Raw genomic sequence first — 26,589 nt, 5'->3', positions numbered from 1 at the left:
CGCATGCGCAGTCACAAAAAGTCACGACTCAGTGATAGTTTATTGTGGAGTACCCCCCGAACACACACGAGTGTAAATAATAGTTCATAAAAATGTTTTGGGGCAAAAACCTAAAACATGCAGTGTCAAATAATCGTAAAATTGTATGAAAAGTGAACCACGTTTTTTGTGCATTGGTGTACGTGTCATTGCAAATATACATATTTTTATAGTGTGATAAATACAGTACTTTTCTTTACCGAAGTATAAAAAATTGTGACAAAATGATAACATTAAAATGTCATTGCTGCTTCCTTTACTAAATTTAGGAACTTCTTGATCTTTTAGGAGTATTTCAGCAGGAAAAACGTTGAAATGGCTGAAATGTTCAGGTACTGGGTATTGCTCTGATTTAAGCTTTAGTTCCTTCCTGCATGTCCTTTCCCTCTCTACTCATGATGATGCCGTACTCCATCGCCTTATCTAGGCAGTTCTGAGCTACTTTTGAAGCTGCTACTGATGTGCCCTGTCTTCCCTTTGTCAAGACAAACAGAATCTCCAGGACTTCACTCTCAATAAGTTTTTCTGCAAGACTCTTCTCAGCTCGCATCATGTTAAAAACAATGACCACACCGCGATGGCACAAGTCAGATATTTCACTGAGTAGCAGTGCCTGCAGGATCTCCAGCCAGTGGGTGGTCTGAAAAAGAGGTGTTGTGTGAGTAGCAATGTGACGGTCACGGTGAGGGACACAAAGCTTTGCTCACTGTTGTGGTGATACGAGCACAAAGCTCAGGCTGCTCGGCAGTCAGCATGGCTAGTGTTCCTGAAGCGGCTCTTCTCAGCCTTTCGTCGTCCTCGCCACAGTAGAGTACAAGGAGCTTCAGGCGATCGTTGCCAGTGGCAAGGTACAGCTCTTGCACCTGATTATGCACATCAGGCGTAAACACACCGTTAGGCTTCCGAGTTCAGCTTTTCAACACATGCATCTGATTGTATGCCATACCTCTGTGCTCAGGATGAGGTTACACATGCACTCTGTAGCAGCTGCTCGGACCAGGTCGTGCTCCTCAAACATGTAGCCTTCAATTTTAGGCACAGCTTTCTCTTTTATCATCTTTTGTCTGTGGAAAAAAAAAATGATTTCAACAAAAGAAGCAACAAACCAATCTAAACTAAATTAAAAAGTAATAGGGTGAGAAATGTTGAGATATATTTAAAAATCAAGAGAAGACAAAAGGACTAAAACAATGAATTAAAACGGTCTTCCAAACATTCTCTTGCTTTAGACTGGTGGCAACATTTAATTGTACTTAGTATGCATAGTAAAGCTTCCTGCAGTCACATTTTGTTGTTAAAAAAGATGAGATGACTCTGGTAAAGTATACTTTATGTTTATATTATCAAACCTTAAGGTGAACGAACAACTACAAATGACTGAATTAATGTCTTTTCTAAGGAGACACTTCCCCCTAGTGGCCAACCTGAGTCTTTCACTGATTCCAGCCAGGTTGGTCAGAGCCATGAGTGCCTCAAAATTCTGTAGCAGGGTGCATTGAAGATTTAAGAGACTGACAAGAGGGCGCACAACCTCATAAATCTGTAATAACAACACAAGATCAGTTTAACACCAAAAATATAGTTTTAAAAGCAGAATCACATTAGTGGATTTTTTTTTACCCTTTCTCCAGGGAAGGCAATCTCTGGATTAGATGTGATAGTAATTTTGGAAAGTGCTTGTGCTGCTTTGACCTTTCCTACATCAGTGTTATCAGTTGTCAGTGGGATGAGGGCCTATGGTGGAAAACAACATTTGTACATTAGATTACATGAGACCCTAGGTATGGGCTCAACTAAGCATATCGATATACACCAATATACCTTTCCCCCACCCTGGGCTACTACTGTGCCTCTGTCTTCTTGTCGCTCCACTACAGCCAAGAACACCCTGATGTGAATGATGACAAACAGACTGAGTAGATGTACACATTGCAGAGACACGCAAAAAAAAAAAAAACGCTCCGACCAACTTCATACCTGGAGATACATTCTTTACAGGCATCTGTGAGAGCCGGACTCTCATGTTTAACCATACACACTAATGCCGAAACCACTCCAGCTTCCAGCAACTTTGTTAGCCGCTTCTCCACATAGGCAGCTGCATCCTGACAGATGACAAAGTTTCACATGATCTAGTTTTACACAATAAAAACTACAGTATGTATGGAATTCTGTTCAAGTGTTGGATCTACCTACTCACAAACATTTCAGGAGAAGAAGCAGAAAACCACTTTTCAAAGGGTATTGAAACGTTACCTTGGGGTGCTCCTCTGGCACATGCTGCTTTGCATACTTAGCCAGCTCGACCATCTGAGGATCAGGCTTTTCCACTTCATAGCTGTTAGTGCAGTTTACCAGAGTGGAGCCTACAGCAAAGAGTACTGTTTTGTCCTCAGACTGCAAGAAAAATAAAGGCAAGAATATTCACGTTATCCAAGATTGGTACAGTATGTGTGCTATACTGATGGTAGTCTCACATACTATGGAGCAGGAAGAAAAAAAAAAAAGATAAAAAAATAATAATAATGTAACGAGAGTGAGGATGTTTGTGTCTAATATTACAAGTTGAAAACACTTGTCAAATTAAACCTTTGCTAGTTCAAACATGGCCTGAAGAGCATTTCTGTCTTCAACAAAGTCCTCTTTCACATCAGCATCAAAGGTGAGATAGGCGAGGCCTTCCACGGACCATCGCCGGGACGTAGGAGGCAGCGACTCATTACAAAGCCACCTAACGGGAAAGTATTCGACAACCACCACTTAGCAACACAATAGTCCTAAACAGAACTCTGTTGGAAAATGAAGAAGTTATTCTTACTTCCTGCATTGTTTGGATAACTTTAGTGTGGATCCTTCGGCAAACTGCTTCATGCTGAAATCAGTCCCTCCCGCTGATCCAAGCTTGCACAACCCCTGAATAACCACAAAGGGCCATTGTTAGATCTGTTCGAAATTTAGAGACGTTAACTTCACACACCGGTTTGCTTACCACCAGGGCTCTCACACGTATTCTGTCATTCTCGCTTTTCTTGTAGAGGTCCTTGAGAAGCGCCACACCATTGGCTGTGATGAAGGAAGCTCTCTTAGCTTTACCTGCTGCATGAATAAGAGCCTCCACTGCTATCTGCTGGTGAATCACATCTTCAGAGGCACATAAGGATATAACTGCATCCATCATTCCTGACATCTCCATGGTTCGGTTGCCGACATCGCTCGGCCCTTGGAGGAGCACAGATACGGTCTGGATGGCTCGCAGCTTGCCTCCAAGGCCCGTTTGGGTAAAGTGTTGTCTAAACCAAATATGAACAGCAATATGTGAAGGAAGTTACCATTTAGATATAAAGTGCAATTTCTCTGTTTGGTAACACAGTTGATTTGTTTTGGAGCAACCTGGGTTACCAACTCACCGAACGTAGTCTTCACACAGATTATTGAAGTTCTCCCTCTCCTTGTCACTTTGAAGATCGTCATAAAGCTTGGTAAGCAAGACTGAGCAACTCATGTGGGAGTTCTCAGTAAGTGCTGGCCCTTCTGAGAGCTCAGGCACTGATGCAGCCACCTCCAAAATCTTATTCAGCCCTGCAAGAGTTGAACCAAGTAAACCCATGCCACTACACAACATAAAGAAAATTTCTGAAGTTGCCTTTGAAAAGCAGAAACATCTATTTCCTCATTGTCTCTTACATCAACAAGACTCAAAAGGTGAAATATGATGGTTTTATAGAAATTAAATTTTCTTAAGAAGTGACATACCCTGGTCAATCACCCATAGAGTCAGGGAGTTGTCTGGGTTCTTCAAGGACTTGCGGGGTACTTGTTTGACTAGAAGGTTGATAGCGTTGTCTCTTCCAGGTCCAGACACGTTTGACGCTGGCATCATTTCCAAGAGGTGACGCAACATCGACCGAAGCTCCTTGGATGGTTCTGTTTGAAAAATCCACACAGCCCACAAACATTGAATGTACTTTACCTGAGAGAAGGCACCTCATCAAATACAGTAATACTTTAGAAACATGTTTCTGTTGTACTTTAAAATCAAATTCTGAGACTCTGGTGAAAGAAATATTTAATGAAACAAAAATGACTTGAGTCCAAACTCACCAGGAAGTATAGCTTCCTCCTTTCCCCTGATCTCCCTCTTCATGCCCTGCGTGAGAGCCTCAAACATCACCTTCAGCAGGTGGCAGGTGGCCAGTGAAACAGCAGAGCCTCCCGATCCCATGATTGCACACAGTTGCTCCATGCCCAGCTTGTTCACTATTGCCATCGTCTAGGAATAAAAGCATACATTCCAGCATGAAGACCAGAAATGCGGTGCAGTCTTTCAGTAATGCAGATAAATATGTATGTTCAGTATAAGTCAAGAAATTAAAACAACACAGTCACAGACATAGGCAACAACAGTACACGGCAGTTTTTTTTTCTAGATTTTCTCATATAGTTGAAAATGTATGTCAACTAGACAGGCTGTTTTAAATATTTGGGGAGTGGATCTATGCGGTGAATTAACTGCTGGTAAATAGTAAAGTAAAAAAAGACTGAGGGCCACCCTGAATGAACTTGGCATGTTCTTTAGTTAACTGTCTCTTGTTTTTTGTCAAAATCGTGCTTCTTGAATTCTCATTTCTTGACAGTTTTCATAGGAGTTTACCAGCTGGGTTAGAGCATTTTGACTGATATTTCAAGACCCACAGTATATTTTTTCTCCCAGATATAGAAGTAACTAACGCTAATTCATAACGTGCATTGATTGTGGCATTTTTTTTAAACGCCATTCGCCATTGACTCCATAAACTGTCATCTTTACTCACAATTGCAACATACTTTCTAATAAAAACCATGACACATACTCTGTTTACAGCATAAAGATATGTACTTGTGTCAGGTTCCCAAATTTGTTTGATTTCCAACACATTGGCATTTCTCCCACTTATAGTCAACACGACAAGCGGAGATTCACCCTCTCTCCTTTATCCTCAACTCAAAAACTGCGCTGATCTTAAATGCAAAGTGCCTCAATTCTGCCATCTACAGGGATCTGCTCATCATAACAGTGGTTTACAACCTTAATTTCATAGTCAAGCCTGTGCTTTAACTGGGACCCAGTCCAGGGTTTAGCCAAACTCTCCCAACTAAGTCCACTATGACAGCCTCAAACAAAGACAATCAGTAGAGAAATCGGATGAAGGGAAAATTGTTGAATTTACTCTGGACTGATGCTCAGTACATAAGCCAACCAGAGTCCTCAGAGCAGAAAGGACAACATCCTCCTGCTTTGAATGAAGAAGCTGGTCAATCAGCTTCACACCATCGTTGCGGAAGATCTGCTCAGCTCCTGCGTCTTCTCGAGATAACACCACCAGATTTTGGGCAGCCTGAAATCAGTCAATTGACCTATATTACTTGAACAGTAGAAACACATCATATCATAGAGTCTTTCCTGGGAAGGCAAACCTACCTTTTGTCGGTCAGAATCTTTCACAGATGTATCTACAAGGAGTGAGAACATCTGTTGCACACGTGCATCTGTGGAGTTTAACTGTAGTGACTACAAAAATTAAAAGAAAAAAAGGCTGGTGAGCACTGCCTTTTTTCGGAAGATCACAGAATACTCCTAAGGATATTTTACATCACCTTTTGCTGGATCTCTGCCCCCAACTGTCTGAGGAGATCCTGGAATGCTTTGTTTTTGGGCTCAAGCTGGGCACACGTCTGTGCATCCACAAAGGCCTGGTCAAAACGTCCAAGTTTCTGGAAAGCCTGAGCCCTCCGAAATCTAGCTTTCACATCGCTTGGGTCAGTATTGAGAGCTAAAAGACAAACAAAGAATCAAATAATTATAAGAGGTAACTGTGCACATAGAAACACTGGCTATACAATTATGCAAAACCTAATGCAATCCAGTATCAGGTCCGTACTGTGTATTAAAATTGACCTTTACCAAGACAATTATCCAAAGTTTTGCTAGCCATGAGGCATATACTTAGTGCAGTACACTATCAGAACAATAGGGTCAAATTAAAACTATTGTAGCAAAAGCATGTGAGGTTGTCAAACGTGTTTATTGTACTCTCACCTATTTTTAAACTTTTAACTAGGTTGGTTAACTTGTTCAGCTATTGAATTGTGGGTTTCAGATTTTTAAGTGCACCAAATGAAGCGCCCAGTTTAGTGGGTGTGTATCAGGGTGTGTCATTGAGGGAAATCTCAGTTTAGTGGGTGTGTATCAGGGTGTGTCATTGAGGGAAATTTCTTCTTATTGTACTCTCACCTATTTTTAAACTTTTAACTAGGGTGGTTAACTTGTTCAGCTATTGAATCGTGGGTTTCAGATTTTTAAGTGTACCAAATGAAGTGCCCGGTTTAGTGGGTGTGTATCAGGGTGTGTCATTGAGGGAAATCTCTTCTAACAATTGTCTGATCCATTTTCCATGAATCAGTGTAAAACTTCTATAGGAAATACGCCATGAACAAGGACTGTATTACATTTGGAGGCATCCGTCTCTGCCTTGTTATAGTCCTCCATTTTTAAGTAGCATGCAGATCGGTTGCGGTAAAGTACAGCGCTTTCTTGTTTGTTGTCACTCAGCTTCAGTGCTCTGGTGTAACAAGACACAGCACCCTGCAGATCGCCGGCCTTGAAAAGCTTGTTCCCCTCTTCCCTCAGGGCTGCAGGACCCTGAAAGCAAAAAAAAAAAAAAAAAAAAAAAAAACCACGGCCAAAAGAATTCAGCTCACCACTGTATCCGATGTGAATAGAACAATGTGTCCGCTGTTTCGTGACCCAAATTTGTTACCTTCTCGTTTACTGTTTCGCTCATCTTCTAAATGTTCCACGCGGTTCGGCGTTGAGTATTTCACGTTTAACGTAAAGCTACTCATAAAAAGTACTTGCAAACACTTCTCGTAAATTATTAACAAGCTCCACTTCCGGGTGTATGGCGCGAAACGATGACGTGTGGTGTCGGACGCGCCACCTCCATAGGCTGCAATACTATAAAAGGAAAACAAGCACGCTCGTACATTGTAATCAAATATTTTGGTTGTGGTTACATCCCCATTGTCTGTCCTCAATATTTTCTAACCCAGATAGTTTTCATTCTTTTTGTTGACACGAATTTTGTTTAATAAATAAACATCTTTGATTAGTAGGGTAAATAACCAAAAAGCCATTGGAGATCATTTAAAACCGTGTAATTAAAATAAGCATTCACACTCACATTCACACAAATAGTCTTCAATGAACCTAACCTGTGTCGAGAATGTGGGATGAAGTCGAAACAAAGAAAAATCCAAGCATGGACAGAACATGCAAATGTCAGAAAGGCCAGACCTTTGTAACCCACGCTATTAAAATAACATAATTCAATTAGTAAGAGTAAGTATTCCTTGGGGAAAAAGCGTCTAACTGATGTAAACAAAGCATAAACAAAACAAAAAAACAGCTAAAAATATACAAGATGAAAATTCGAATATTATTTTACCAAATGGTTAGTAGGCCTCCAAAGACATCTCACAAACAAACCATGTGTTCTTGATCACATTTTGTATTTAGAGATAAACAAATAAATAGAAATCAAGCCGTTTTCAAATTTTGGGTGTTGATTAAAGCCATCTTTAAATTATACACCACATAATGGTTTAGTGATTAGTACGAGACCAACGTGGCTTTTAGGTGAGTCCACAGAAAGGAAGAGGTTGTTTGTTGACCGCAAGCAGCCGAAGCTGTCGACCAATCATCGTACTCTCCTCCTTCAAGCTTTTGCAGCAGCTAACGACGCAAGCTAGCTAGCTAGCTAGCTAGCTGCTCACGCTAGTTGCCTACTATCATCCGCTAGCTGTCAGCCTTGATGTGACTTGTATGTAGCTTGAGGCACACACGTACACACAACGGGCGCTCCCCGCTTACGGTCCACTTGCCCCATTGACAGGTAACGTCAGAATTCCTAATTTTAAACGTCAGAATCCTCGATTAAGTCACGAGAATTTCTTTTGCACGGGATTAGACGAAAACTAATAGGTTAGCTGTACTTCACTGGGGTAAGGTTATTGCACGTAAGCCACAAGCCAACACTTGTCGTGGCAAACACATTGATAACGATTGAAATGTTTTGCGTTATACTTTCATACTGTGAAATGTATCTACAATCCCGTTATGCTCGTAAATCAGCGTATTTCAATTGTATACCTCGTCACTGAGTACTAGCTTGTTCCATTGCAGTATATTGGCGACTTTTGGATTAGTGACACATTTATGTTCCTTACAGGTTCGTACAGTAGCTGCCGGTGTAATTGGGAATCTAACGTTTGCGTTCCGTTTCATCGACGTGCTTTCTTGTCTAAAACTCAAAGTTAAATCTTAACAGAGCTGCAGCCTTTTGTCAATAACAGAGTTTGGTGGGGTTGTCATTGTTTACACAAGCCAGTGGGCGCATTGCTCAAACTGGGTAAATACTACGTACGTGATTGTACTTCGTCTGCCTTTTGTGAGATGACATTTGGTGGTATGGACATATCATATCAAGATGATCATTTTCTAATAGTCAGCTCCTAGAAGTGAGCCGATTAGTCTTGTTGGATTGCGCACTGTGCTGAACCGGGAAGATCCGTTAGAGCTTAGAGGAAGTCCACCCCCCACCATCTGCTTCCTTACTGTTTCCCCCCTTCTTTTTTTATCGTGTATGGCATTTTCTCACCACTCTGTTCCTGTCACGTGTACTCAATGGAGCATGTTAGTTTTAATAGCCTGATTACAACATGTTGCACGCACCATTAATCTTTTTTTTTTTTTTTTTTTGGACTGTTTCAGCAGTTAAGGAAGATTTCCTCTTGGCCACTGTGATCAAGCACTGATTTCCTGCTATTTTCAATTTGATGACAGCACTGTGAGGACACCTTTCTCCCCCCGGAATGCCTGGAGCTGCTTTTTAAGAACCAGAATCAGCTATGAAACAGACAAGTGATCAGACTTGTTAAGGCACAAGAAGGGAGCGGGGAAAACCTGTACTGACTGATTAGCTGCTGCTGCTGCAGTGGGGGACTGGCTCAGTAAGTGCCGGCCCACTGGGAGTCACCTGATGTAGCAGAGACACTAGACTTCCTGTTGGACCTCTTCCATCTATTTTGAGCTTGTTTTCTCCGTTCCTGCTGTCTCATAGATTTGGATGATCGAGCACAACGACCATTTTAAAGCAGCCCACTGGTGGCTGTGGCCTGGCCAGAGCTGATGGACTTCTTGCCAGCTATTGCTGATTTATTCGCTTAATTCTCATCCACTGCAGCCACTGCCCACTTCTGTGTAGTCGCCAGTATCATGAATGGAGGCTGGAGGACACATTTGTGAGGAACTAAACCCTTGGGATTTTTTTTTTTTTTTTTTGCCCAATGAAGGGGTGTTTTTTATTTTAAGCCCCATTTTCTGTGTTGCTTGAAAAAGCAGCTGTGGTTCCTATAGAATCTGTAGAAGAGCCTGTAGAAGATGAAACTGAGGAAACAGGTGACAGTGTGTGGAGGGGCCATCTTCTGTGTGGCTGTGTTCTCACTTTATCTCATGTTGGACCGCGTCCAGCATGACCCTGCAAGGCGACAAAATGGTGGAAACTTTCCACGGGTAAGAATAAATGTACACGGCTCTTTGGATTTTGTTGCATGATATGTAGTACATTTCATTTAGTCAATCTCTTTGGGATTGATTGCTAAATTGACCTTTTGCACATTGACAATGGGCAGAAAGTACAGGAGAAGATTCAAAGTGTCAAATAACACATTGTCTTGTCATTTGTAATTGTAAATAATACATATTGTCAATTATCACCATTTAGCCGAGCTAAGGTTTTAAAAAAACATCTAGGAGCCACCATGAGCCGTATTGTGGTTCCCCTGCCAGAACCGGCACTGGCTCGAGACATATATTCTTCATTAAGTATCAGTGATGGTTTCCGATTTATTTAGTGTCTTTATACTGTATTATTTAAGCTTCTAAAAGAAGAAAGTATGCATTATTTTCAAGTACTAAATAATGCTGTTATAACACCTGTGACTGCATCTTTTTCATGGGTTTTTGACATGGATGCGTGGTTTACAAAAAGTTAAAGTCAAAGTCCCACTGATCATCGTCACACACACATCTGGGTGTGGTAAAATTTGTCCTCTGCATTTAACCCATCCCCATGTGATTTTGATCCATCCCCTGGGGGCGAGGGGAGCAGTGAGTAGCAGCGGTGCCGCGCTCAGGAATCATTTGGTGATCTGACCCCCCAATTCCAACCCTTAATGCTGAATGCCAAGCAGGGAGGCAATGGGTCCCATTTTTATAGTCTTTGGTTTGACCCGGCCGGGGTTTGAACTCACAACCTTCCAGTCTCAGGGCGGATACTCTACTCCTAGGCCACTGAGCTGGTGGATGGATGGGTAACCAAATTACCTAGCGTGAGCAGGGGCCAGTGGTGGGTCCAAAGACTGAAAAGGGATAAACATGATGTCCTACAGCCGCAGTGTTGTCGGGTGCCGTATGGTAGGCTTGACTGACAAAGTCGATGGCCACGACAGCATAGAGTGCCAGGAAAACGGCTCCTGCTATTGCCTGGGCGAGGCCATCAGCAACGTAGTTGTCCTTGCCAACCACGTGGATGTCTGTAATGAACTCGGATATGGCAGCAAGCTGACATTAGTGTCGTCCCGACCAAGGCTCCAAGGTCTTGGCCATGGCAAATGTCAGCAGCTTGTGGTCCACAAAGGCACTGAACTGATGGCACTCTAAGTGGAACCGGAAGTGTTTGGTGGCGAGGAAAGGTTAGGGGAGCTCTTTGTCAAAGGTGCTCTACTTCCTCTCGTCACGGAGCTGCCTGCTGAAGAAGGCCAGTGGTTGCCAGACCCCGCCAACTAACTGCTCACAACCACTGCAAGGTCCGTCATGAGGGCGACCGGGGCAGTTGGCGGGTGCATGGTGGCAAAAATCCTCTTCAGCGATCGCAAGCTTGGTTGAGTCCAGGTGCCGCCCACGAGCATGCATGCAGTAATGATGTGGTGCTCCATGTCTTGCATAGGCACAGCTGCCGAGAACGTGGACTTGGTGAGGTTAGGAAATTCAGGCATTCAATATTGGTTTTTGGCTTTTATATGCAGATGTCTCCAGATCCTCAGAATCTTTTAATTATATTATGGACAGTAGATGATGAAATCCCACAATTATATATATATATTTTTTGTTTTAGGCACATTTTTTTCAGGACATTCTGGTTGAAATTCAAATTGTTAGCTTTTCAGTGAACATGAATATGGTTGTTCCGTTAAATTCAGGTGCCCTCATGTTACCTTGTTCTTTGTATGTTATAGAGCCAAATTTCAGTCCTGCAGAACCGGATAGAGCAGTTGGAGCAGCTGCTCGAGGAAAACCATCAAATCATCAGTCACATAAAAGACTCTGTGATGGAACTCACAGACACAGGAGCAGTGTCTCCCAGTGGCCACCTGCCCTTTAGGAGTGCCAATGGCTCCTGGGTCCTTCCCTTTGACAGGCGCCCCACTTTCCTCGCTGTCAAGCCCCAGGACTGTCAGTTGGCTGCAGGCAGTCACAGTCAGGCAGATGTTCAGGTGGGCTTACTGCAATTTGGAACAAATGCACACGTCACTTTATTCAGTCAAATGTAATAGGAACCTGTTTTTGTGTGTCTGTATGTTACATATTCATTTTCAGATGTTGGATGTATACTCCCTTCTCAAGTTTGACAACCCGGATGGTGGTGTGTGGAAACAGGGATTTGACATAACTTACGATGCTGATGAGTGGGACAAAGAACCTCTGCAAGTGTTTGTGATCCCACACTCTCATAATGATCCAGGTAATCACCTCAAGCCCGCCTGCATTAAACTGATCAATTTTCCATTTTATTTTATGGAACATTTTTCACCTGTGGTCTGGATCGGTATTTTTCAGAGTGGAGTGTGAATACTTGCAGTATTGCAATAGAGGTGCCACATATTAGGCAAAATTTGAAAGAGTCTGCTCACTTAGTTCCCGTCCCCACAATCAGACTATTTGTCTGTAAAAATGATTGTTCTGTTTGAGTGGTGTAAAGAGCAGATTTGTCCCCCAAATTTTGGTTTATTTCTTCATTTGTTCTGTCTCTTATTTTTAAACTCATGCATTTATTGTGGCGCAAGCAATGTAAAGCAGGAGCTGTTGGGGGCGGAGAAGTTACAGTTGAAGAAAAAAAAAAAGATACGTACTTCCCATGCATGTTTTTTCTTAAATTGTAAGTCAACTTGTTACCAGATAGTTCTAAATTGTACTTTGCCATGTATGGAACTAAAGAGTGCATGGAACGTGTGACTCTGCCAATTAACTCTGTGGACAAAATAGATTGACTTGTAAATCATGAGCCATGTTTTATATCCGTTTCTGCCCTTTTCCCTTACTGTTAGCGTACCTGGATTTTTTTTTTTTTTTGTGGTGGTAACAGAAATCTATCTTCTTGTTAGGTTGGGTTAAGACGTTTGATAAGTACTTCACAGACCAGACACAACATATTTTAAACAACATGGTGGTGAAGCTGGCTGAAGATCCTCGCAGAAAGTTCATCTGGTCTGAGATTTCCTTTTTCTCCAAGTGGTGGGAGAGTGCCGATGCACAAAAGCAGGAGGCTACACGCAAGTGAGTCGGTGCTCCATTTTTAAACATTTTTTTTTTTAAATTCCACCAGCAAAAAAACTAGCCCAGATGGCTTTAAAGCAATGACGGACTAGCCGATTGTGAAAATAACTTTCTATCTGGGTAATGTGATTTTTGCACATTGGGGCAGGATTCTTTCTTCTCACCTGCTTTTTTTCAATCTCTCTGTTCAACAGACTCATCCTCGAAGGACAGCTCGAGATTGTCACAGGAGGCTGGGTGATGACAGACGAAGCCAACGTTCATTACTTCGCCATGATAGACCAACTTATTGAGGGACATCAGTGGCTGGAGAGAAACATAGGTGCATCAGAAACTATCCGTGTTACTCTGTGATGGTTAATGTATTGTATTATTATTGCATTTTAATGTGTTTTAATGTCGTGAGACTAAAGTTAAAATGGTTCTAACCTTGTCACTGTCCCATCATGAAATCTTGCAAGGCCACATTCAGTTTGTTAAGCCTCTCACTCAACAGGTGATTTAGGATGAAACAATATATAAATTAGGGATGCCCGGCCAGAGCAATGAGGGTTTGAGCTGTGGACTTATGAACACCAAGACTTTTTGATACTGTGTATATCTTTCCAAATCTGTAAAAAAAAAATCCACCAAGTCAATCCGACTGATATTTGTAGCTTGACCTCATTAGATAGATCTATTTACATCAGACATCTCAAGAGTGTTACTGAGTGTGACAGTTTTTTTGAGGAATGAGCTGAAATCCATCCTCATCTGATTTGCAACTACAGGAAACGTCTGGGGGGAGGATATTGCTGCTAAAGGAAGCAAAACCATTTATATAAACCAACGGTTCATAACTTTTTCCTCCCTGCATTGTGAATATGAAACGTTATTTTTACTTTCGGTTCTATTTCAGGGGCAACCCCCCACAGTGGATGGGCAATAGACCCTTTTGGGCACAGCTCTACTATGGCCTATGTGCTGAAGAGAGCCAACCTGACCAACATGCTCATCCAGAGGGTCCACTACTCAGTCAAAAAGCATTTTGCTGCCACACGTAACCTGGAGTTTATGTGGCGGCAGCCCTGGGGTGAGTTTAGCAGGACAGGCGGTATAGAAAATGGATCGATGGATGCATTTTCTCAATCCAAGATATTTTAATGCTCACTTGTATTCCCTTTCCAGACACTGGTTCCAGTTCAGACATCTTATGCCACATGATGCCCTTCTACAGCTATGATGTGCCTCATACATGCGGGCCTGACCCAAAGATCTGCTGCCAATTTGACTTCAAGAGGCTACCAGGTGGCCGTATCAACTGTCCATGGAAAGTGCCACCAAAAACTGTGGTCGAAGCAAATGTAGCAGAAAGGTGCGTTATTCTGCTGTAAAATCTTAAAGTGATACTCTATTTTTAAGCCATGAACAAACGTCAGAGAGAGGGCATACAGGGAGGAAGGTAACTATCCAAACAGATTGTTCTTCAGGCCTAGTAGGCAGCTTTTAACAGACATAAATAACATCTGACTGCACATTTTACTGACTAATGGCAAATGGCTCTCACCTATTGTGACCCTGCTATTTCCAATGTTGTAGTAATTTTCTTAGAAAGCTGGTATTGAAGACTGCACATGCTGTCTACATCAATTCAGGGCACAACTCCTCCTGGATCAGTACCGCAAGAAGTCCAAACTTTACCGTAGCAAGGTGCTTCTCATCCCTCTGGGGGATGACTTTCGCTACGACAAGGCCTTGGAATGGGACCAGCAGTATACCAATTATCAGAAGCTCTTCGATTACATGAATTCTCACCCTGAGATGCATGTCAAGGTGAGAAAGGAATTTGGCAACTGTCACAGCCACTATTCTATTTTGGTTAGTTTTCCATGTTCCCTCCCTTGTAGTGAGTATTTGAGTGGACAGGACAAACTTTTATATGGTAATGAATTCTATTTAACTTGCTGAGGCAACAAAAGACATGTCATGGATCAGTGTTTAATTCAAAGCCCAGAAAGTCTTAGGCATAGGTATCAGTATCTTTTTGTTCTGTTCTTTGTTTCGGTTTTAGCAATGTATTTTCTTAAGGTCGAACTTTTCCCGCATCTCTGCTTACATCCCCAGGCTCAGTTTGGAACTCTCACCGACTACTTCAATGCTTTGTATAAATCCTATGGATTGGCTCAAGGATCCCGACCTACAGACTTCCCCGTGCTCAGCGGGGATTTCTTTGCCTATGCAGACCGAGAAGACCACTACTGGACTGGCTACTTTACATCCCGGCCCTTTTATAAGAGCTTGGATCGTGTCATCGAATCACACCTCAGGTTAGGTCATTCCATTCTCTCATCAGTCTTACTTTGCAAACTGTGCTTTGTGTGTGCTAACTCGTCAACAGGGAACTTCTTGGCATGCACTGCAAACAAGCTCACATAGCTCACATATCAAATATCCCTTACATATTCCTTGCTTACTTAGACAGACTAGATGATATGACTCTGGAAGTTCCCTTTCAGGGCTATGCAAAATTCAAATTCAATTCACAGGATGAATGTGAATTTGAATTGACTCCATCCCACACAGAATGTTGACTTGCATTTGAATGACAGAAAGTGGAATTGAATTGAATGCAATTCAGAGTAACTCATTCTCATTACTTGTCAGGTGTGGTTCAAAATGTTTGGAGCCGTTTTTCAACTTAGATAGAGCAAGGTATTCCCGGAAATGAAGTGCCATTCTCCCTTCATATCAAACAAAAGTGTTCACAGTATAATTGATCTGTTTTATCTGAGTAGGCTTTTAATGTTAAAAAAACTATTACGCCACTTTACCACTGATTTTAATGATTGTGTACATAGTCTTTATGAAATTTATGCTGTAAATACATTTTTGCTGTAAATCTTGATTGTGAAATACACGTAAATTTTGCATCATGAATTTCATTGAATCTCAGTTTTACTTCCTGCAATTCGAATTTCAGTTGTATATATGCTCCCTGTTTGCCACCTCATTTCAAATTAAAATTCAAGAATTCAATTATAATGTAGTGTAATTTCTATTCTGACAAAAACATGAAGGGAAACCAGCGCTGTACAAACTAGGTAGAGTCACTCCCGCACCATATTGGGCAGTGGAGACCTTGTGTAGATGTATCTGTCCACTTGATTGCATTCACTGCACCTTTCTTTAGCAGAAGCTTTGAAAACAAACACACATATATCAGTGGTGTATTTCTGTAGTCATGGAACAAGAAATGTGCAGTCCCAGTTTGACAAAAGTCTTATGTGATGTTTATGGTTGGGAAGTAGATTAAGTTTCTCTCGCACAGTTTCTCGTAGTAATTGTAAGTGTTATGCGTGTTTCAGGGGAGCTGAGATACTTTACAGTTTAGCGGTCGCCAACGCCCGACACCTGGGCATGGAAGGACGCTATCCGGTCTCAGATTACGCCCTGCTCGTTGATGCCAGGCGCTCTGTGGGCCTCTTCCAGCATCATGATGCCATCACTGGTACTGCGAAAGAGAATGTTGTTGTCGACTATGGCACCAGGTAGGAAATGACAGTGGCTGTGATAGACAAATTAAGATGAGATGAGTTCACTCAAGAAATAAAGATAAGAGAAACATTTTGCCAAGCTGGCATTGTAAATGAGAATCCTTTTTCAATTGCCTTATCTGGATTAATTAAGGTTAAATAAATTTTTGTATGAAAAGGATCATTTAATCCTCCGTTTTACAGGTTTGATACCCAGTCGAAAAATAACACGGCATCTGATGTTGATTGCGTGATGATTGTCTCCTGTCATCCATAGATTACTACGCTCACTCATCGGTTTGAAGAGAGTTATCATCAATGCTGCACATTTCCTAATCATGAAGAACAAAGAATTCTACCGCTTCTACCAAACAGAGCCTTTCCTAGAGACGGTAAGAGCAAACACTGGAGGTGATTTCTAAGAGAACAATAAACAATTTACATACAGTAGCATTTTACTGACCTGGAGCCATGTGCTTCGTGTAAAAATGGGTGCATATTTATTTCCATGGGACAAGTTTGATTGACCACGTTGCGCCTCTCTAGGCCTGTTTTTTTGTTTGATAATCTCCTGCACTAGTCCCACTGAGTCAATTTCTGCTTCTGAGATGTCGAGGACTGCACTCATTTTAAAGGGAATGAGGGGAGCTATTTTGATTAGCCGGGAGCAGCTGCATTCCATCCCATGACCACGCAATTGCCGAGGCACCGGGGAACACCTTTTTGTACCTATGCTTGTCTGGCGAAATACCAAATGAAAAAAACTGCGCACAGTTAGACTGCGCTTTACACTAGGCAAAATAGGGCACTCAGTGTTTTGTTCCATAGTGACAATGGTTCAAATGTAGGGCTTGCTGTGTGGTGTTCTCTTCACTGTGTCCTTGTGTGGGTATTTTCTGGGTATGTCCTCCTAGTCCAAAACCATTTGGTAGGTTCATTGCTAAAGTTCCCTGAAATGAGAATGTGAGTATGCGGGGGTTGTCTGCTCTGTAATTGATTGTCAACTTGGATAGAATCCAGCTTCCTTGTGACCCTGAACAGGATACGAAATTAGGTTGATGGGTAAATATTAGTCTTGTGTGTGTTTGATTTTGTAGGATGACAGACGTGCTACTCAGGACTCCCTTCCGCAGAACACTTTAATCGAGCTGGATCCGGCAGGGCCAAGGTGAGGCCCATGTCATGTCTAACCTGACGCCCCCTTTCCTTCAGGTCCTTCAATCCCAAAAGACTGATTGCTATTTTCCATTTTGCTGTCAGATACCTGGTCCTGTTTAACCCACTTGAGCAGGAGCGCCTATGTGCCGTGACCGTGTTGGTCAACACTCACAAGGTGAGGGTGCTCACTGAAGACGGACAGACTCTCCCCGTGCAAGTGAGCGCTCAGTGGAGCTCATCCAATCAAATGAGTGCTGAAGTGTTTGAGGTGAGAGATGACGTTGCATAAATCTTAATGATTGTACTCGGTAGTACAAAATACTGATTGAAACATCACTACCTATTTCTACTACCACAATCCTTTTCACAGGCTACATTCATGGTGCGTCTACCATCGCTGGCGCTCACGGTCTTCCATATGTACACCTCTCCGGACTCGCCCATGACTCTGCGCTCGGACACCCTTTTCCGGCTGCCGCGAGGCGCCCTGACTGCCCACGCTTCGGAACCCCTACCTGTTCGGTCTCAGCAAAGTGACCCTCAGACCTTCTACATCAGCAGCCAGTTTCTGACACTGGGCTTCTCTGGGACCACAGGCTTGCTGGAGGTTTGAGTCCGAACTACTGGTCTTTGATCTCAGTGATGCTCACTTTGCTAAATCTGCCTCAACCTGCAGACTATCAAACACAAGGAAGATCCCCAGGAAATGAAGGTTCAGATGCACTTCGTTCTGTATGGAACTCGTCCTTCTAAGGACAAAAGTGGTGCTTATCTTTTCCTGCCAGATGGAAAAGCAACGGTATTGACTCACTTTTTGTGTTCTAAACCCCACAAAGCTTCTCTTGCCCCTATAAGGAGCAGCCCTTTTCCTTCTTGCTGCTTTCAGCCCTACGACCACCAAGAGCCACCTGTTGTACGTGTAGTTGAGGGACCTCTCTTCTCTGAAGTAGTGGCAAACTACCAACACTTTCAGCAGGCAATTCGTATCCACAACGTGCCAGGTAACAAAACTCTTATGGGCTCTTTTCAAATTGCAAATGCAGAAGCTGTCTGTTTACTTTATGAAACTACTAGGGCCAACATGTTCCGAATAATAGGACACTTACACCCCATTAAAACATGTTTGTAAAGTCCTTCCTTTCGCTTTTCACATTGTGTTTTCAGGTGTGGATGGTCTCTCTGTGGACATCACCACCACAGTGGACATCAGAGATCAGACCAACAAGGAGCTGGCCCTGCGACTGGTCACTGACATCCAGAGCGGAGATGTCTTCTACACAGACCTCAATGGCTTCCAGGTCAGTGTGATAGTGTTTTGTTAGATATTACCTATGCATATTCTGTCGCAATCTCAAAATGTTAAGAAGCTGTCACCCATCTCTCCTCCTCTCGTAGATGCAGCTTCGTCGCCGCCACCAGAAACTCCCCTTGCAAGCTAACTTCTACCCAATGCCCAGCCAGGCCTACATTCAGGACAACCATCACAGGCTTACGCTGCACACGGCACAGGCTCTGGGTGTCAGCAGCTTGGAGAATGGTTTGCCTTTTATTTGATTTAATTTTGTTAATTGTTTCTCACTCACCCTCCTATTGTTGTATGAGTCGTAAAGGTTTGAATGTGCAGTGTTACTCTACGATCTCCTCTAGGCCAACTGGAGGTCATTTTGGACCGCCGACTGATGCAGGATGATAATCGTGGGCTGGGTCAAGGCCTCAAGGACAACAAGAGGACGATCAACCGCTTTCGATTACTTCTAGAGAGGAGATTGATGGGAAACAAGGTAAGATTCAAGATAGCAGATAAGGGGGAGGTTTGTTTCTCCTTTAACAGCTTTGCGTACACTGAACGGACAAAAGTATTGGTGCAATTAAAACAAGTTTTTCCACCATTAATGTTCAGCTATGACCTACGTATACATCTCAATTGAAAAAAAGACCGAAGGTGAAGTAAGCATCTATGACAAAACCCAGAAAACGTGTGAGCCGTGACATTTTCAAGCTGAGCCCTTAGGCACTGTGATGTCATTTTCAATCGCCAGCCAGTAGCACGCCATGGGAAAATGGCGGCGCCCTGAGATGGATAAAAGCAGGTGGATTCTTCTGTCTAATCTACATTTCATGAACATCAGTATTAATCAGAAGATTTTGATTAGTGGGGGTGTATAGAACATATCGTCAAGTAAAGTTTTGATTACATGTTCAAAATAGGTAATCAATTCTGTTCTGTCTATATCATCGTCATCATGTTTTCCGCTCGGTTCACATTTCATGCATTTGTTTTCCATCTCTTTCCCTTGTGTTGCCTTCAGCCTGATGGCTTCTTTGCAAAACTCTCTTCCTTGTTTCACACTCTCCTCCGCAAAATGTTGAGTGACAGAGTTGACAAGGTAATGTTGTCATGGCAACACTGCTGATCATCGTCCCCTTAGTCTGTGCTCTGTTGCTCTTGTTTTCCTTTGTCATAGGTCCTCATAGCTAGAAGTAACAAATGATACTTTTGATCAAACAAATGGGAATGAAGGACGTAGATTGTACCGTGTAGCTCTTCAAACACGCTCATGATTCTTTTGGATATAGTGTCTCTGCTTTAGAAGTAGACTTCAACCACAGCCACTGTGAATTGATAGTTGTGTCTAAAATGAAACAATTTTCTGTGTCCTTCAGATGACAGACAACTCCATGATGATGAGCTTCCCCTCTCTGCTTGGTCACATGACCAACGCCATCCTGAATCACAATGTTCTGGCGCTACCTGTCCTGCCTAAAAGGCGCGGCGTGCCTCCTCTGCAAACTTTTGCGCCACTCAAGTCAATGCTCCCCTGTGACTTTCACCTTCTAAACCTTCGCAGCATTCAAAGCCAAGTAAAGAAGCCACCTTGAGCCTTAAATTTGATCTATTACAGCTTAACCTTTATGACTGGACATGCATTCATTCAAGTGTCACCATTTCTATTTGCAGTCAAGTGACATGATTCAGATATGTATCTCTGGCAGCAATACCTGGAATCAGATACTTTAATCTTCTGATAGGAATTCTGTTTCTTCCTAATCTGACAGGCATCAAATATGCCAGTTCAAGTGAAGCGTACTTTGACAGAAGGGATATACTCCTTCAGTAGGTGCTCCCCATCATCGAAATACGTACGCTAATAGTGACGTACACCCAGTAGCAAATATGGGGCCATTTATGATCAAATTAATGAAATAATTGTTAACTAGTTAATTAATTGCTAATTTAGTTAACAGCGGCGGAATTCTACTGCCTGCAGTACACTCAACCGTCACTATGGGCACAAGATTATTATTATTATTTTTCTTATGCTGCGTTCCCACCAAATTTGTTGCTCGTGTTTCTGGCGACATGATTCGATCATAGTCAATGGAGTCCGCGTGTTCTGGCGCGTCTGAGTGCAGAGCGGCACGTTCAGGTTAAACAGACGAAAGACTTCTGAAATCAGTGATTAAGTAGACGTTACAGTTAAAAAGGTTGAATTCGTTTTGAAAACTTAGCGGTTAATACGTTTTATGTAAACACACCAATACAAGGAGTATATAGAGAAATTAACTACAATAGAAGGAAAAGAAAATCATCGGATAAGATGAACAATAAAAGCAACTCAAAATAAACAACTTGGCATGAAATGGTATTGTTCAAAAGGATGGTCATGAACCAACTTAACTCGTGTAACTCAATTTAAGCACCGATCGTTTGTACCCTGATAAGAGTTGGCAGAAGAGCACTCGCGCTCCTCGTCTCAGCAAGCCATAGGCAACTCGACCAAAACTGCTGGTTCACAGCCAAAAACAAATATTTCTTAGAAGAAAAAGAGAACGTAGTTGCTTGAGGCCCTAGGATGGGCTTAATTGGGGCTGATTTTATATAGTTGTGTGCAGTGACGACTGGGAATTATTGCTACGGAAAGAAACGAGACCAAGGGAAGAAAGGAAAGTAGAATGCAAGCTACATACATAGGGAACAATGTCTCAAGAAAGGAAGCAAAGAAGTATCCCAGTTGGAGAGCCCTGACTATAGAGGTCAGGGGTCACCAATTTTGGGCCCCGAGTTGCAGTATCCTGCATGTTTTGCTTACCTGCTTCAACACTCCTGATTCAGATAATCAGCAAGCTCTGCAGAATTTGGATAATGATTATTTCATTTTATTTTAGGTTCATAGTTTTTGCACATTTTTTACTATTTGCATTTCTGCTTTACAATGTCACTTACTCTGTGCAGTTAGTGAAGATCTCATGGTAACAGGTTGACCATGGCACAGTTTTGTGTTTCTGCAACAGCATAGGAGCAAAATTATTTCCAACTCCAGACAAATAGGAGAAGGACCAGTGTTATGAGTTTGATTTTAGAGGTTACACTGCTATTTTTCTTTTAAGTGGAATCTTTTGTGTGCATGCGCAGGACCCCAATGCTCCATCACCATACACAGCTTTAATTCTTCACCGTCTTGGCCTCGACTGTGCTTTGGATGTTCCAAACTTGGGCTTCAACTGCACCACCACCCAAGGACAGGTGAGGAGCCCCTTATAAAATCGGGTTGTACCTTGAATTACCATTACCCCAGCGTACAAGGTAAAATGTTTTTTTTGTTTTGTTTTTTTGACCTATGAGCCTGGCTTGCTAAAATTGACTATTTGCACCTTGCATCAGACACGACCACGACTGTAATGATGTTTGTTCCATTATGAATTAGTTGGTTGTTAGTAAAAAAAAACAACTACATTATTTTTGAAAATAATGTCTTGTTTGATCATTTTGTAGGAATTTTATAGGCAGACACACTTCCGCTTTTTCGCATGCTTGTTATGGTTGCTGCCCATATTGCTGTCCTCTGCCAAGTCAATAAAAACAATGGTGAACAAATACTAGCATCGGGGAAAGAGTCCAAATGCCTCACAAAACAGCTTTTGGATGTCATTTTCAATTAAGTGGTTACGAAAGAAAGAAAGCAACATTTTCAAGTTATGAAAACCGTGCCTATCATGTTTCCTCACACGGAGCCTAAATTGGAGGACCAAAAATGTCAAAATAGAATATACATAAAATAAAAAGTATACAAAATAAATAAAATTAATTGAAATTAAAACAACAAAATAACGAATACTAGCAGAGATTAAAAATTAAAAATAGAAAAATAAATAAATGAAGAAATAAATCCCAAAATATAAAAATAGAATTAAATATTAGTCAACTAATAAAAATCATGTATTTTTTAATGCCGCAGACATTGTCAGCATGAAATGTAGAAGAAAATGATTTTCGAATGAGGGGGCAGTCTTAAGTCTCTTGAGTTGAACTAGTTAGCTGTTGGTTGCTGGACATGTAAGTGCACAAATCCAGTCACTATTCCTCAGCAAGAGTAAATGTACAGGGAGGCGGGGACCATTGATGCTGAATGGAGAAACATATGCTGTCAACAAACGTTTATCAGGGTAATAATGTCTGCCTTTTCCATTTATCTTCTTGTGTGCAGCTGAATGTTTCCAGCCTCTTCAAGAACTTGGACCTGCAGCTGCTGCAGCCAATGTCTTTGACCCTAATGTACTCTAGTCCACCACTGGCCAACCATTCCACAGTCAGCCTAGATCCAATGGAGATCTCATCCTTCAAGCTCAAACTGCGCTAGGAGCTAACGTGATCCTGCAAGCTCAGACTCTTTGGACCCACAACTGGAGCCTTGGAGCTTTGGACCAGCACAGGGCACTCTGATTTGACTGTGATGAACGCATTGTGCAGAACCACAAACTGTCATGAGAACACAGCCGCAGTGGGTTCTACTGCGTAAGAATGTGTTTCAGCTTGGAACTGAACTACTGAATGTAAATATCCCAATGATGTGCAAGTGGTAGTAAGAGGGAGGAGATGGTGGGGTTAAGGGGTTCATAGAAAATGTGTGCTGCAGGAGTGCAATTTCAAAAGCTTTATTTGTTGTATTATGAGCTTTTATTTTTTTAATTTTCTATGCTCACACTGATGTTGGCACACATTGCAATCAATTTTTTTGTTCTTTCTCCCCGATTTAATGTTATATTTCTTTGTTGCCTCAATGCAACAAAGACAATATCCTGTGTGGATATTCAGAGATGCAAGTGGATCTCCGCTCTGTGCAGTAACAAGTAGATCACGTAAGCGCGCTGCTCATCATTCAGAGCTTCCTTGACATTGCGGGCGAACATTTGTTTTAAGCCTTGTGTTGGTGTGTCACAACTGAGTGGCTGTGTATAGTTGTGCTTCACCAACACTAGACTGTGTGTGTGTTTGTGTGTGTGCGTGAGTGCGTGCGTGTTAGGGGCCACCACTTGGGACATGTACAGTTAGCGGGATGGAGCAAAGAAGCATCAAGATAGAGATGACAGGATTTTTTTTTCATCTTATTTTAGTCACTATGGTGGCATCAATGCAACTTTTCATCTTGCTGGAATTATTATGGCCATGCCTCACACAGTGTTTGGAAAGTCAAAGTGCACTTCTGTATTATGAGAAATACAAGGGAGTGTCTCAATAAAAATGTAAGTGCGCTGACTTTCTGTACATCCTGTAGCTGTATGTGATTATAGCATTAACAAATCTAAACCAGGGCCCAATTTATGGTAGTACTGATTTTTTACTGACTGGCAAACATTGAGTGCTGACTGTGGGGGTGGTGGTCTTGTGTAATTGTGAATTCCTGATGGGCTTGGGTGATCCCATCTATTACTGATCGGGATGTATATGCTCTGCTATGAATGCCCCCAGCCAATTTATCTGTGCGGCCTGGTGGTTGGGGACTACTGGATTAAACAACAAATCTGCTGGCGTAAGACTTTTTTTTTTTTTTTGCACAGTGCTATCATTTATGTATGCATGGAGTATGTCAGGGAAAATTTGTGATGCTGTAACTGCAGGTTGAGCTCGGTAGTTGAATGCAAAATGATTTCGATTTCACCTATTAATTTCTAATCCGCAGAAATCAAACTGAGGTTTTTGCTGTTAACTTCCCGGGCTTGTTGTCTTTAAATATTGAAGTTCAACCCCTTGGAGATTTGCAATAATTAAGAATCCTGTTTTCAGTTACAATTTACATCAGTAATACCAATCTTATTGACTAAGTTTGGTAAAAAAAAACGACATGTCTGAAAATGTACTTTAAAGAAATGTCTTGTGAAAATGCCAATGGCCTGTTTTTCCAGCTGATAGTTTTATCAACTTTTCAAATTTGGGAGGCAGAGCTGAGTTAAAGTGTAGTGACAAAGTGTAGGTGGCTGATGTGTGGAGCACTCTGTGCTACATACAAAATCCCATTTGCATTTCGAACTGCATTTTCTCGAGGCTGAGTCTGTGCTCAGCATGGAGCTGTGGACACACATTCTTATGATTGGGCATTAAATAACTGTTTGGTTAGTTCATTTCCCTCAGGAGGTCTGTCACACCATGTGCTGCTCTGGCTTCTATTAACATTTCAATGTGACCACATTTAAGTTCCTGCTCTTTTGTCCCTCGATCTCTATCTCAGCTCTTTCACAATGTGTCACATGGAAATTGTGGAAATTTGTCTTCATAAAATAAAAATGGTTTAGAAGCAATATATGGTGGCAGGCTATCTTCTGTATTCAGTGTCGGTGGAGTAATAATGCGGTGAAACTTAAACCTAAACTAAATAATTTAATAAAATGGAGAGAGGGGGGGGGGGGGGCAGAAGATCGAGATTAGAAGAAAACACAAAAATGAAAAAAAAACTCAAGCTACAACTTGTCCTATATACAAATAAAGAAAAGGAGAGAGTCATGTTTGTGCCTTTCTAGTTGGGCTTCCTGCTTCTGTTAGATTATGAATTAAAATTATGAGTTAAAATATTGAACTGTGTATGAATTACAATGTTAATGATTTGAAAATATTTATTTACTCGAGTCATGGAACTGCACTTACTACATGGAGTCAATTTCCTAAACTAGCTTAATGACTGGTCTCCCTGCAGGGGGCAGCATTGAGTCAGTTCAAACGCTGTCCACTTGCCTCCGGCAGGAGCTGCACAAAGCAGAAGTGATAAAATGGATAACCATGTTTTTCCCTTAGAGAGCACATTCTATTGCTTTGAAAATATAGTATTACGCAAAGGTATGCCCCTTCTAATTTAAAATTAGTATTTGTCCATATTTTAATGTGTAAAAACAGTCAATGTAGAGGTCAGACAAAGATAACCGAGGTAATTATAAAATGCACATTGTAAATGGTGACTTAATTAAAGGGGGTATTCAAAGCTAGCGGAAGAGGCTGGCAAAAAATCACATTCATAGCAGAGAATAAATCTATGGACTGACAAAATGAAAGGTCAACTTTTCGGTATATCTATCATGCATGAAAAAGAACATCGTACAGTCAAACATGGTGGTGGCAGTGTGATGCTCTGGGGCTATCTTGCTACTTTGGGACCTTGATGACTTGCTCTGATTGAATAAGACAATGAATTCTTGGTGACTCGTCTTTTCTCGATGTGTCAGTTGTTATAAAATTGCAGATCCTTTATCCTTCGTCCTTTTATTATAAGTTCATTCTGTCTTAAGCCTGATTCCTAATGGATATATATATACAGTATAAGCTACAAAACAAACTGACAAATAACTTGTTTCAATTTGTTTGACAGTGGGAATTAGTGAAGTGTAACAAACAGGCAAAAAAAAAAAAAAAAAAATTGAGTGAAGGGGAAAACGTTTTTTAACACCACTGTAAATGCTTTTTGTTTCTGCAAGATAAAACAGGTATAAAAAAGTGAATGTTAGGAGCAAGGCTGTTGAGGCCTGGCTGCAAGCACAGCTGGAGCTCCAGGGTGGATGCCAAGGGCTTGCAGAGACTCTGAATTTGATCGCAAACTGCTGCCACCAACTGTCTTCACTTCTCAGGAAAACATTCCATCCTTCTCGAACTAACCGGCCACGATAATAGGAACTTGGCGTCGATGGCGTGCTGGGAGAACCAGGATTTTTCCCGTAGGGCCGCGCCAATGTGTGGGGATGTGGCCGGAGCATCATTTATAGACTAAAACTTAATTAAATTGTATAAATGTTTTTAATTCAAGAAAATTCATTCATTTATGTCTTAGAATTTTTGCATCGCAGTTCTCTTTCCTGTCCGTTTAAAGTTGGGGGATACCATTACGTGTTCAATCCCTCAAGAGTGGCCCATGAGAAAACAGATGGACAGAAAAAAGCCAGATGGGGCTGAAAAAGCTAGGATAACAA

The 26,589-nt window shown here is 41.8% G+C and overlaps 2 protein-coding genes across 5 annotated transcripts; one reads left to right on the top strand and one right to left on the bottom strand.

The window, feature by feature from the left end:
• Nucleotides 1-30: 30 nt before the first annotated feature.
• unc45a (unc-45 myosin chaperone A) lies at nt 31-8,657 on the bottom strand. Of its 2 annotated transcripts, none has more exons than XM_049724634.2 (19): nt 8,502-8,657; nt 6,526-6,718; nt 5,674-5,849; nt 5,498-5,587; nt 5,247-5,414; nt 4,141-4,309; nt 3,793-3,963; nt 3,447-3,618; nt 3,029-3,329; nt 2,858-2,952; nt 2,629-2,770; nt 2,296-2,436; nt 2,017-2,144; nt 1,861-1,927; nt 1,660-1,773; nt 1,464-1,579; nt 986-1,103; nt 747-902; nt 31-679 (listed from the first exon to the last, which is right to left on the bottom strand). In XM_049724634.2, the coding sequence occupies exons 1-19, from the start codon at nt 8,556-8,558 to the stop codon at nt 392-394; spliced, it is 2,862 nt and encodes a 953-aa protein (XP_049580591.1). In that variant the 5' UTR covers nt 8,559-8,657; the 3' UTR covers nt 31-391. The 2 variants fall into 2 exon arrangements, with proteins under 2 accessions (XP_049580591.1, XP_049580592.1); XM_049724635.2 differs by lacking the exon at nt 8,502-8,657 and adding an exon at nt 6,837-7,007.
• Nucleotides 7,815-24,938, top strand: man2a2 (mannosidase, alpha, class 2A, member 2). 3 transcript variants are annotated; one of them, XM_049724633.1, is made up of 24 exons: nt 7,815-7,970; nt 8,852-9,649; nt 11,374-11,631; nt 11,735-11,879; nt 12,520-12,691; nt 12,886-13,013; nt 13,590-13,763; nt 13,859-14,045; nt 14,326-14,503; nt 14,795-14,997; nt 16,036-16,218; nt 16,481-16,595; nt 17,301-17,371; nt 17,464-17,629; nt 17,732-17,968; nt 18,038-18,160; nt 18,248-18,362; nt 18,526-18,659; nt 18,757-18,898; nt 19,009-19,142; nt 19,671-19,748; nt 20,026-20,223; nt 21,776-21,886; nt 22,848-24,938. In XM_049724633.1, exons 2-24 carry the CDS (start codon nt 9,518-9,520, stop codon nt 22,998-23,000), a joined length of 3,537 nt encoding a protein of 1,178 aa, XP_049580590.1. In that variant the 5' UTR covers nt 7,815-7,970; nt 8,852-9,517; the 3' UTR covers nt 23,001-24,938. The 3 variants fall into 3 exon arrangements, with proteins under 3 accessions (XP_049580590.1, XP_049580587.1, XP_049580589.1); XM_049724630.1 differs by lacking the exon at nt 19,671-19,748; XM_049724632.2 differs by lacking the exon at nt 19,671-19,748 and having other exon boundaries at nt 7,823-7,970; nt 8,849-9,649.
• The last annotated feature ends 1,651 nt before the right edge of the window (nt 24,939-26,589 follow it).

Source organism: Syngnathus scovelli, chromosome 6 (genome assembly GCF_024217435.2).
Source record: "Syngnathus scovelli strain Florida chromosome 6, RoL_Ssco_1.2, whole genome shotgun sequence".
Classification (NCBI taxonomy): domain Eukaryota; kingdom Metazoa; phylum Chordata; class Actinopteri; order Syngnathiformes; family Syngnathidae; genus Syngnathus; species Syngnathus scovelli.
The sequence above is the reverse complement of the archived record's forward strand: the minus strand, read 5'-3'. Positions and strand labels throughout refer to the sequence as shown.